The sequence below is a fragment of the Ananas comosus genome, linkage group 12, assembly GCF_001540865.1.
Source record: "Ananas comosus cultivar F153 linkage group 12, ASM154086v1, whole genome shotgun sequence".
Lineage (NCBI taxonomy): Eukaryota > Viridiplantae > Streptophyta > Magnoliopsida > Poales > Bromeliaceae > Ananas > Ananas comosus.
In genome coordinates, this window is record NC_033632.1 from 11,175,075 (window position 1) to 11,188,837 (window position 13,763).

The window sequence follows — 13,763 nt, forward strand, 5'->3', positions numbered from 1 at the left end:
TTATCCATCGAGTGGATACAAAAATGAATGGTTAAAAATGAATATTCTTTAAAACATAATAATAAGAGTCTTGTAGTCAAGATCAAGAGTATAGATCAAGAGCATATATATATATATATATATATATATATATATATATATATGCTTCTTAAATTTCAAAAAAGTAAGAAAATTATAAAAAACAATATTAAAAATGAATTTAAAGAAGTAATATATTAATAATATATCAAAACCAATTTCAGATTCAAATAATCCGAATTCAGATCCAAAGAACTACAGTGAACCCAAGTCCCAATCCGCAAAATATCCACAGTTCGAGAATCGGATCCAAATATGAGTCGAATAGTAAAATTCCGAATCATATCCAAAAAATTTCAAATTCAGAGTTGGATTAGATATTATCCGACCCGTTTTCACCCTTACCGGGCAGGGCGGCAGCATGAAGGTTGCGAAGGAGAAGGGGATAGAGGAAGGGGAGAACCCATTAACCCTCTAATTTTACACCCAACAAATTAACTCACATCCAACCATCCATCTTAGATATAGATGATGAAAAATTTATAAGTACAAGAACTGTTGTGCTCCTAAAGGCATAGATTAAATTCATTCATAGATCCAAACGTTGTTCTCTCAATCATGCACATAGGTTAGTCTTAACCATATACATAGACATCAATTAAGCATCAAAATAAAAAAAAAAAAAATCATTCAATTAAATTAACTGAATTCCGTTGCATGAATCACCTCTTTCACTTTGAACTAATTGAATTGAATATAAAATCTACATCAGGGGTTGATGGAGCCAACTCATTATAATAGATTTATATTTTCACCAAACAACATTCATTCACCTAAACATATACATGAACTTAGATACACATATGCTACACTACACTCTAAACTTACTTTGTCGCATAAATTTTCTTCACACCCCCTCTGAAGTATAAAATTGGAGGGTGCCACAGAATTCTGTAACCTTCTATAAGTTTCTGGAGCAATCCGGTCAATTTATCCCTTTCGAATTCCATAATTTACGGCTTTCTTTATATGGAGATGCCCCGAAGCAATGCTATATATAGATTGCAGTAGAAGAGTAGAATGTGGTTACGAATCTCGCCTGGAAAATTCCTGAGGTTCGCTACTGGCGAATAGCAGCCATACGACCGTACCAGTCAGATAAAAGAAGATTGAGGGAGCAAAGAGCGATAGCTGCATAGAAAGAAAACCATTAATCGGAACCAACATCACAGACGAAAAAGAGCGCCTATTTGGCCTAGCATCTATCTAGAACAGCTTCTCTATTTAGCAAATAAGTCAAGAGCTTTTGCTGTGATAGAAAGCGGAAACGAGAAAGACTTTGGTTGCTTTACTATTGAGGAGATTTTAGTAAAAGCTTAATCAGCCAAACACTCCAGCCAAAAAGCAACTACCACGAAAGCTCTAATCAGCCAAGGAGCTTAAAATTGGACACTAGTCTTAGATTTTTAGGCATTGACGACATACACTCCATGAATGCGTCGAATCGAGAAGATAGCCTGTGAGGGCAACGCCAATGATTCCAGGCACCGCCCCTATTGTGTTTGTAATACCCTGTAACATGCATGTAATAGAACTCTCAGACTCAATAGAGATTAAAAGAAAACTATATTGTTGAAGTTCATATAACATAGTAAACACAAAAACAATATACTTTTACTATCAAAAACAAAAATTAAAGTAGAACAAGTTATTAAACAGAAAAAAAATTTTAAAAAATGTATTAGATGCTTTTCTCGTTATGATTTTGCAGTACTCCCTAGAATGAACTTAGGCTTTGATCTGCATAGCATGCATAAGAGAAAGAACTTTTATTCTGGGGAATAGTTGCAACTATCGACTCCACAGGAGCAAGGACGCAAAAATACAAAAGTTTGGGGCATAGAAGGAAAATCCCTATAAAAGTTGCTCGATTGTTACAGATTATTCTTCTCAATATGGTTAATGTTATGTGAATGCTCGTTAAAAACTGCAAAACATCATCACATAGTAAAGAATCTTCCATAATAGTTTTGTATAGAAAATCAATTGGTTTAATGGCATACCAAAAGTATACTTGCATATTCGCGCGAGATATCTTGATGAGTGCAGTAAAGCCCTGGAGTTGCAGATTAAAATGTGCGAGGAGTTAGGAGGGAAAAAAGAATGTATATAGCATAGAAATAAACGTAAAAGTTTAGGGTACTACCTGACAAGGCAAAGCTGGAGAGAGCCAAACCGCTAGTAAGAAATGCTACAACTTCCCAGGGCGGCAACCCTAGATCCACAGAGGACAGCATCATGAAAGTTGCAGGGGACAAAAATGCAATTGTTTGGCAAATTTTCCGCACCTACATGTACAAAGGAGAGTAATTTGAGTTAGGCATCTTCCTAGTTAAGTGTTTCTAATTTTAAACAAATGAATAAATAAGAAAGTATAAGACCATACAGGGGGATTTTTTCTTATTTAACTTCATCCAAAATCCCTTTTGGTAATTGAAATCCATCAACATGTTATTTAATGAAGCAACTCTACAGACGACATGTTTGCGGCACGTACCAGCCCAGTCAGTGCACATCCACAGAACACTGTCTAGAGAAACAGTGGTTTTTTGAAGACAGTCTATAGTTTGTTATCTTTTCAGGACAGGAAACCATTCATCGCTAACACACTAGTACTTCAACCTTTGACATCATCCCGGGAGAAAGAGGAAGAGGTGAAGTGGGCATGTGGTGATATACTCACCATTTTAAACTTGGTTACAACTAACAATAGAAAGTCTCACTTATGTAGAATGATTGAGGTCAGTCATCTACGTTATTTTTTTTCACTAGCTTACACAGCTAGCATTATTTCAACAAAATTGGTTTAAAAAACAAAAAAGCCTTTTAAAAACAGTTGCAGTATGTCCAGGATTTAAGTGCCGGTGCGATGCAATTTAATGAGGACCCTCACCTTTTTTTTTCCCCTGAATTTTGGGCCAAAAAGTCGTAGAGTTGCTTAATTTTATGTTTAAGATGATCCAAATTTAAGGAAGAAGAGTGTTAGCCTAAAGAAAGTTTTAGTTCCCCAATTTGTAAAGCTACTTTTCTACAAGAAATAATTTTATGAAAACTTGAAATTAATGAGAAACAAATAGATAGATCTTTTAGTTTATCCATTGTAATGTATATTGTGTAAAGATTCAATGGAACTCAATTTTAGGCTAATTTGATTTTCCAAATTATAATCCATATCGTAATGAAATATCAGATGGTTCTAAGAGATTTCTTTGAATTAACAATTAATTCCATCAAAGAGTAAACCATTAAGACACAATTAGATAGGCTGTTGAAAAAAACCCAAAGAAAAAAAAGGCTGATGCGTATTGAGGTACAATGCTAGCCAGAAGGTGGTGCATGCGGCATGTCAGCACAAGTGCCATACCATGCTGATAGTTTAGGCACTAAAAACCCTGATAGTGGTCTCTTGGGCAAAAAGTTGCCCAACTTGGTGTGTCCTACGGTACATGTGGGAGAGGGTTTTTTGTTTAAGGGCTTCAGAGCCTTAGTCAAGAATCTGTTTTGTAGAATTGAATCCAGTGAGGGACATAGGAGTTCTAGCTACAGAAATTATGCCTTCATTCAAGTACCCTTTACAACTCACAAACCCTAACAGAGGTGTGGCTTCAGCTTCAATTATCTAATAAAGAGAATAAACAGTTGAGTCCAGCACAAGGTTAGGTTGTTAAGTTCAAGTATGTGGGAAGAAATTTTTGATAAAACAAATACCTCCAAGTATTAAAGTTATTACACAATATATATTCTTTCTCAAATCATGTCAAGATTTCTGCCACATTAACGGGTATAAATTAGGCTCGATGGCATAATATGATTTACTGATTAGCACTTGGTTTGTAAGTATGATACAAAAGTATCCGCAGTGATATGTCTACCATGTCTACCAAGCAGTAGAATCAAGGTTTTAAGTGCCCGTCGGCACGGGCCGTATCCACCGTGCCGTACCGTGCCAACAAAATACCGGCACGATACAGATCCCGTGCCGATGGCACAGCTCAAAACCCTCTATTATTTAAATTAGTAAGTAATTTCCTCAATAAAGTTTAAAAGATGTGATAAAAAGACATAATAAATAGTTAGAATATTTTGTTGCTAAAGAAAATAAATATTTCATGCTATTATGTGTCGGCACACAAGAATTTTTTTGACCGGCACGTATCGGCACGGCTCAGCACGCACCGTGCCGTACCGTGCCGGCAAGTTTCCGGCACGACCCTGTGCCACGGCACTTAAATCCTTGAGTAGAATGTAAGTGCATTTTCAGTTTATAAACTGAGCAATACAAAATCAAAAGAACAAATAAAAACCAGCTCAGAAATCACGTAATAAAGTGCTGAATTTCATAACAACAAAATGAATCAGATCTTTCAAGTTCCATTTTACCTTTGTGGTCTTAACTCCACTTGAGATTAAGTTGTCCGCGAAAGGTGCTGCAATAGAGGTAACAAGAATTGAACCCAAGGAAGGGAGAATTGACACCTGCAACAGAGTTGAATGTGGCTTACATTTTAGAAAAGAAGAAATGGAGCTTTACACCTGATTTATATTTAGCTAGTGTCGGTTTATCAAATTTACTACAAATGTGCAGTATAACTATCATGATCTTCTGCTTAGATAATAACACTAAATTTCTCCTCCATAGCAAAATATTTCTGTATATTTCCAATTTTCTAAAGTTTCACTCTTCAAGTTGGTATGAAAATGTTATAGTCATTCAATAAGGTACCTACCCATGCTGCTTCTGTCAAGTTCAGGTTCAACTCCTCACTGCATCAAGCATGAATTAAAAAAGACTTAGCACTAAAGCCATTGACCAAGAGGAAATTTACCAAGAACTGCAACAAAATTACAACAAGAATTACCAGGATAATTCAAATAAGATCCTCTGCAATCTGCATTGCAATCAAATTTACCTTTTCCTACTATGAAGGTCGTATAGATATACAGATTTAGAATTATAGGTAGAGCAGGAAAATGCAGCTTTTGTGAGTGAACTAAGATACTCTCAAAGGTGCATAAGGTAGTTCAAACTCGAGATAACTAATATAGATAAGAAAACATAAAAGAGAGACCATAAATTAAACCATGTGATACTATGGAGATATTAAAGAAATATAAAACAGGGTAAAAAAACAAACATTTAATGAGAGTCTTATGCTATTGGCAAGTTTTACATCTTCTGCACAAGAACTTGACGAAATATCAACTGATTAAAATTATTGTGTGAAAGTTTGAAGTATTATTTGGTAAAGAACATAGAAAAAGAAAAAAAACTCTGAATACACATGCACAAAACAAGTTAATAAGTGTTCTAAAAACTCTATAGATTTTTCTTTTTTGTTGCAAATGAAAAGAAAATACATTCAAAAATATGATCCCTTCAGTTGATCAAGTTCAAGGAAAGTACCCATAATTAAAATATAATCATGCCCAAGTAATTTGTGAACAATAGTAGACAATTTATACTTGCTAATGATGCGAAAACTATTGGCTGCTTAGAGCTATCTAAACATGTGAAGATCATACTTAATACCTAAAATAAGTTGGTAGCCAAGACAAACAAGTGTAATGCCCCCAACTTCCACAAAAGTGAGCATATATCATCGCCCACACTGCTGGGCTTTTAAAGAATTCCTTCCACGGCACATCCTGTTAGTAAACAAAACAAACCATAACCATCTTGGAAAGTGATCATCCCTACAATTAAATCATCTTTAAAGAAAAGAGTTTTTGAAATATAGGACTCAATTTGAGCAAAAAAAAAAAAAAAAAAAAANTTCTTTTTTTTTCTTTTTTTCTTTCTTTTTTTTTTTTTTTTGGCAAAACAACAATATTTTCAACCCTTGCTTATCAATATATGTCATGTGCATGGAGCACACATTCTCAGTTTGGAACAATAAAACTTGTGTTCAAAACGAGTTACTAGCATCAAATTTATGTAGGCTATGCCATTTAGTGACCATTTAATGAATGGATGAGTTTGAAGAGAATATAAATAAATGTATTAGGACACATGTAACGCAAGGAATAATGGAAGTTGGAGGCCACGTTTTATTCCCAAAAGATTTTGCAGCCACCAAACCCATACTATTTCTCTCCTTTGGGTTGGGGCTGGGATCTTGTCATATTCACCTTGTGCATAGCCATTTCTCATATCCATAGATAGTTGGATTAAAAGTATGAGATAGAATGGAGGCAGACCACTAGGCAGTATGTCGCTGCTGTGATGCACCAGGTGCGAGCAATGATTTGTCATCAAAAAGATTCAGCTGAATAACAACTATACAGATTTTTTTCCCCTCCAAGTAGGATTGTACCTTAAGCGAAGCAACCAATTCATTGAGTGATGCATCCAATGACTTCTTTGAAGATATAGTTGACAAGATATGGCCATTGGTCCCTAGCGGCTTTTGTCCCAAACCTAAAAAAGCATCACTGTTAGAATTTCTACAAAATATCAATAACTAACCAACAGTGCTAGTAGGAAGGGGGGGAAGTTGTAATACCGAATAATTTTGAAACCAGCAAGCAGCACTCTTAATTAAAATTTTATTGAAACATCTGCTTTCAGAAATCTGTTTAAACTCAACACTAAGACTAACTGGTGATCCAGCTAGATACCGGATTTATACTTAAAAAGAGGAAAAGCAGTAGATGGGTGCTTACTCAAGATTCCATTGCCATCAAGCAAGGATTGCCCTTCTTTAACCAACTCAAATCCCAAACACCTTGAATAGATAAAAATCAATGAACAAATCACCACAACCAGTACATTTCACTTCTAGATGAAAGAAATTAAAAGCAATTAGACAAAATAATAATAAGGTTACACTAATATACCATCACCCTAATGGCTATCAACTTACCAACCTATTCCAAGCAAGCCAAATATGTAGAAGACCGATTCCCAACCTAAATTCTGGATAATTGGAGGAGCAAACAGAAGCCTGTATTTATAATGAAACCATGAAAGGAAGTATATTAGAAACAGGATGACTACAGAACAGGACAAATCAGTAGCATGAAGCCATGAATTGAAGTATATGTGGTACATCCACTGGAATAAAATATGAAGTAGATGATAAATGTACTTTCAGGAGCTGTTGCAAACTTCATGGACAAATCATATAGATTTGTTCCAGCTCAGTACATAAACAGAGGCAAGTATAATCTTTCTCAGAAAGAAGTTTTGTTCAAAGATATGCCTAGAATATCAATATAATGAGCAGTCCATTTCTTTAGATGGACAAGACAAGGTTTCGATCCACAAAGACTTCCAATGAGACAATGATGAAGTTTAGTTACGATGGATGTCCGCATACAAACAAACAGCATTTAGCTAAAAATCCATTAGCCTCTAAACTTTCAAGATAGGTGCTCTCACTGTCTCACAGCCAAACTAAAGGCATATCTCAAGTAGGGATCTTAGGTTGATATTATTGAATTCTATTTGGCAAATGTCATACAAAGTATACAGTAACCTTTGTCCATGATCATTGAATTTGTGTGTTAAAATATGTGTTTCAACAATCAGTAATTAAGATGCTTTCAATAGTAAAAGTTCTAAAAATTCATAGTGATATTAGAATCGAATGTTTCAAAGTGCATATGTAGAAAACATTTATCTCTACAAGCTATAACTTCAGATTTCTACTTTCTGATTTGTTAATTATCACTTGAATATTGAGATTTTGTCAATGTCAGTAGACTCACCTTAACTCTTTTCTTTTTCATGTGTAGTTATCGAAATTTATACAATGACAGGAGGGAATCACAGCACCTTCAGTCTCTGCAGCTCAATTTAGTGTAGAAACTTTTCAAATTAGACTTTATTTAGCTGATTTTATCATATTTTATTTTGAAATAGTATAAACTTCTGAATAGGGAAGTTTTGAAAAGTAAGTCTATAACAACCTCTTGGTATATAAAATGAAAATTCATTGTCCCTATACAAATAGAATGCAAATGATTTCATGAGACTTCTACTACATTCCACATATTTGCATAGGACTTAGTATTTCTACAACGCAATTACATAAATTATATTTTCCACAGCTCTAAATTATTACTACTTTCTCACATAATAGAAATTCGAAAGTAAAATAACAGGAGCTATTTGTCATGGTCTGGAAAACCAAAAATGCATTATACCAGCCACAGAATCTGTAAAATAATAAGAGTTAAAGATACATACCCAAGAACGCTTCCTATGCTTAAACCTCCAAAGACAACTGCAACTGCTCTAGAGCGTTCTTGTAATGGTATGGATCTGCAAATGGATAGAGAACCACAAAGTATATAGATTAATACAGATAAACAAGGGGAAAATAAAAGGGTTGTGTAAGTGATACGAAAATGATTAACTATGAGGGTGAAATACTTAATTAGGGCATGAGTGAGAAATAAAAATTTATCCTCAGTACGGAAAATGCAAAAGAACACGCAACAACTTATTCCTAAAAAACTGTATCAATGCCCATGACAATGCAAAGATTTGGTGAGAGCCTGAGAGGTGAAATGGAAGAAATAGATAATTGGAAAGTTTTAAATAGATGAACCTACAATAATAGATAAGGCATATGGTAACAACATTTATACCAACCAATGAGGACACTTAATGCTTGTCGATCTTTCATTGTTCATAGATATCGGTATTTACTATTTGAAACCTGATGCTAAGCTTTTACAACAAAGTTTTAGAAATGAACATCCTATGAATTATTTTACTTGTTTGAAATAAACATACAGATAATATTGGATGTCATTAGAAAACAAAAGGAGAATTAATACAGAAGTTATGAAGCAAATATCGAAGAGATGCATGATATGTAACTTGTTGATAATGCATAAAAAATTAATCTCCCTGGAAGGAAGTTATTTCTCAAAACCTTGCCTGGCAACTAAGTCAGTTGCTGCTGATGGTGAAACACCTTCTCCAATTCCCACCTGAAAAGAAACCAATAGAGTTTCATGATGCAATAGAGACCTACTAGAAGTTGCACTCTGAATATTAATTCATACAAATGACACAAAAATAAAGAAAAATTTAGTAATAGTCAAATAACATGACATCTGCGTCCAACAATAATTTCTTACAGCCAGATAAAGGGCCAAAAGGTGAAAAATAAATAATATGGGTAGACACTTTATATTACTTACAGATAAAGAATATCTGCACATTATAAAAAGTGAAAAAAAAGCCTTGCGTGTTTGCAATATTTGCAAGGAAAAAAAAATATCTACAAAGGAACCAAAAGTAAATCTAAGATATCAAAAAGAGCAAACACCAATATGAAGTAATAACTGGATAAACCAAAGTTGGCTATCAACTAGCTTAGGGAAATCACCAAATAACTTAAATGGCATATAGAAAAGTTTGAAAAGGTAGGAAGGATACTATGACTCATTTTCCTAAACAAAGGCAAATATAACATAATATATACATAGATTACAGCATTATGAGCACTTACATGGATTGCTTCCTCATGTTGTTATTCAATCACTCGAGAAAATATATAAGAAATAAGAAAGGTTAAAAGTCGATTTTACACAACAATAAAAAGAACTCATCTTCCACCGAACGTCATGCAGGAAAGCTATTTTATCTGCATTTTTTAATACTCGTAAGTCATATTCCTTTTGTTAAATAAAGTCTACAACTTTTGAAAAAAATAAACTGTGACTTGGAACTTGGACAGTGTGTCATCAGCTTCTAATAGAATAATGCGCACAAGAAAACAACTAAAGGATAGGACAGAAAGAGAAGATTTATATCATGATGCGCCATCTGCTCTAGTTAAAAAATAAATTGAACAAGTAAACAAATAAATTATAGTTTAATCAGAAGTAGAAAATCAGAAGGTTCAATAAGTTGGAACAGGTATTAACATACCAAAATCCTTGACAAAATAAGCCCCGGCATAAATCCTGCTACAAGGGGAACAAGTATCGTGGCCAATGACCAAGCTAGGACACCAACTTCAAGCACCTTCCTATATATTTACGAGATGGCAAATCAGAGTAATGTTAGAAAAGTAAACAACAAATTGGTAAATTGGATAAATTATTCAGGATAAATAAACAGAGATGCACTTAGTAAAACTTGAATAGAGAGGGGAAAAAACACCAAAAGTAAAAGAGGAAGCTGTGAGACAATATCTTTGTTACACATAACAAACCTTCCTCCAAATAATTTAGAGAGCCATCCCCCAGGTAGTTGACTCAAGGCATATCCCCAAAAGAAAGATGATTGAACTAAGCCGGCGGTTGATGAATTCCACCCAAATTGATGGGACATGGGAATGACGGCAACACTCAAGTTAACCTGAAAATAAACTATTATATGTTATTATATATATTTTTCACAAAGCAAGCAACTATAATAACATGCATAATGAGGCAAGGTAATAATCATCTAAGATCCAACAATACTGATTGATAACTGTCTGTTACGTGAAATGAATATTCACAAGTAAAGTAAATTCCATCTTCTATTATTTCTGAGGAAAGAACTTTATCCATATCAAGGATTTAAGTGCCCATTGGTACATGTCGTATCTAACATGCCGCTTCGTGCCAACAAGATATCGACACGATACAGACGCTGATGGCACGGTTCAAAACCCACTATTCTTTAAATTAGTAAGTAATTTTTTCAATAAAGTTCAAAAGATTTGATAAAAATATATAATAAACAGGTAGAATATGTTGTGGCTAAAGAAAATAAATATTTCATACTATTATGTGTCAGCATACATGAATTTTTTTTTATCAACACGCATTGGCACGGTCCGGCATGCACCGTGCCGTACCATGCAAGCAAGTTTCCGGCACGACCCGGTGCCACTGCACTTAAATCGCTTGATCCATATCATCTCAAATAGGCGTAGAACACTAGAACTTCATATTTAATCTTGTATTTCTTTGAAGGATAACAATCTCAAATCTCAGAATAGAATAAAAAATCTTTTTCACCGAAATAGGAACTGAAAGCGAAACTTCTCTTGCCAAATTCTAAACCAATAAAATAGAAAATTGAGGAGTCCAACCAAAATAGAAACTGAAAATAATGCTTCAAGTTTTACTTCTTTCACAAATCACAAGGTTTCACATGAGTGCCAATAATTTAAAAATCCGCCAAATATGTTTCCACAGGAGTTTTAATGACCAACTGCTAATACTGCTATGGCGCAGCCGCCCACAGATAACTGACAGCATAAACTACTTTCCATGTTCTCCAAAACTCTCTCTCTCTTGAGATGATGCACCACAAAAGTTGTTAAACACCCAAAATTTGACTAATTTAGCTCAAAAATATAAGATAACAACAAAGATAACACAAGAGAACAATTCAATAATAAGCAAAGTTGTAAATAGCGGATAGCGGGTACATAGCGTTTGGAGAGTCTCATAGCGGAAAGCAGATAGCGGGCGCTATGAACCCATAGCGGGTTTCATAAAAGCAAATTTAATATGTTTATATTTCTTATAAAACACATATAATTTTGAAGAAAAGACATCTAATCATTCTTTTTTTTAATATTGCAAGCCTATATATTTAATGTCATTATCTATTAAGAATTTAAGATTAACTTTAGCATATTTAGCAAACCAAAAAGATGACGATATCTGATTCTCTTTTAAAAACGGATCACCTTTTTATCTTCCAAACCCTTAGAAAGTAGAAACAGGGTTTATTTCATTTAAGGATCCGACCCGATAAGCCATTTTAACCCATTTGCATTTTTTAAAGGTTTGGGCTCATAACGCCAGCTTTTCTACCGCTTTATAGCGGCCGCTTTAGCGGGCGCTACGCCGCTAAAGCGGCCGCTATGAACCCGAACCGCTATATACCGCTTTTTATATTAAAGCGTAGCGATAACACCTAAAAACTGCTATAGCGGCCGCTATGGCGGGCATAGCGGCCGCTATTTAAAACACTGATCATAAGTTACCAATATCGAAAAAGGAACATGAAACATTTTTAGCATTTCTATAAAAGTGATCTCGCATATACATGATATGAACATTGTAAGATCCTGTTTCGTCCAGACTGAAAAAGCTTCTCTAGCAAAAGACCAGTTCTCCGCAAATGAAAATATGGACCTTCTGGCTGTCTCTAGAAGCCCAAATGAGCTTCCAGGCCCCAAAACCAGAAGCTCATATTGGAATATTCTGCTTTTGTCTGCAGCAAAAAGTTTTTCGGCAGATTTTAAGCTGTAAGTAATTTCTTGAAACAGCGCTATTCAAGCAGTGGTTCTACGAAAGCTCTAAATACTAAAGAGGCCTGCCTAACAGGCATTTGTGGGAATTCCTCAAAGAAGAAAACTTCCAACCCAGATTCCAAATAAATAAAATTTAACAGCATAGAAGTTAACTTCTACTACAGTGTGTTTTGAAATAGCTATCTAGACTTCAAAAGTTTCTGTTTAACTACCTAACCTCATGGTATTTTTGAAATCGGTACCTGAACTTCAAAAGTCTTAATGCTGCCACCTAATCTGCCTAATCTCACATTAGTTAACATTTTTGACAAAGCATATATAATCTTATGTTACTGGATAGAACATTATGTCAAAATGGTTATTAATTCTATAACATTTGGTTCTAGAATCAAAATTTTTAAAGTTCAGATATCTATTTCAAAAGTGTACTTCCACTGGCACTCCAAAATACTGTCTTTATCTGACGTGCTGACATGCCGACACGATGATGTATCATGCAGTAATTGACTTACAAAGTACCAGAAAACATATGAACTAGAGCGTACCCATCAGGGGCACTCAAAGCATTTCCCTGTACTGTTAGACACAGCAAAATCAAAACTTTTCTTTAAATTTTTGATACAAAAAGTACTATGGCAACATAGTTTAGGGCTTTACATGTAATCTCAGAGCGTTTTCACACAATATTTAGATAAACCAAAAACACAAAACGGAGAGAGAGTGAAAGAGAAATGCACGTAAACAGAGTTTCAGAGTACATAACCAAGAAACAGTACCTTGTCCATATTGCAGATAACAAATGCGAGCGACGTAGTTCCGATGAGCTTATACCTCTCCGGTAAACCCTCCCACGGGGGCCATTTGAGTTCATATTTGTACTCAAATCCCTCGCACCCCTCCTCCTCCCCCTCGTTCTCCTCATCTTTAACACCATCATCACCCTCCACAATCGAACCCTTCTCGACACCAGCAACAGCTCCGCCTCCCCTCTCGACCCGCACCTCCTCAGCCTCCTCCGCCGCTCCCCCCCTCGACGAAACCCTAATCGCCGCCCCCCTCCGCCGCCGCGACGAGGGGAGGCGGAGGCGGGGGGAGGGGGTTAAGGTTAGGGTTAGGGTTAGGGTTTTGGTGGCGGAGGGGAGGGGTGGGGACGGGGAGAGGGGGAGGTGGGGGACGGAGCTCGCCATTCTCATTGAGCTCATAGCAGCGTCTATTTTTTTTTTCTTTTTCTTATTTTTTAATCTTTAAGGGTGGCGTTCATTTCATATGAAAATTGTATAGTGCCCCCTCAACTATAGTCTATTTTAAAACAGACCCCTTAGGTAGTTTCTCCGACACTTTTTAACTTTTAATTTTAAAAAAATTCAGCGACTTTCAGGCAATTAGTTATTTTAATTATTTTTAGTAAATGAAAAAAGGGTAATCAATGGCTAATTACTAGTAAAATTATTAAACTTAATAATA

The 13,763-nt window shown here is 35.2% G+C and overlaps 1 protein-coding gene across 1 annotated transcript; it reads right to left on the minus strand.

The window, feature by feature from the left end:
* LOC109718824 (probable anion transporter 6, chloroplastic) lies at positions 693–13,516 on the minus strand. Its single transcript, XM_020245244.1, has 15 exons — positions 13,076–13,516; positions 10,254–10,399; positions 9,968–10,067; positions 8,969–9,021; positions 8,270–8,344; positions 6,942–7,022; positions 6,742–6,803; positions 6,393–6,496; positions 5,609–5,724; positions 4,806–4,842; positions 4,459–4,554; positions 2,225–2,366; positions 2,082–2,134; positions 1,504–1,590; positions 693–1,209 (listed from the first exon to the last, which is right to left on the minus strand). The coding sequence occupies exons 1-15, from the start codon at positions 13,499–13,501 to the stop codon at positions 1,105–1,107; spliced, it is 1,683 nt and encodes a 560-aa protein (XP_020100833.1). The 5' UTR covers positions 13,502–13,516; the 3' UTR covers positions 693–1,104.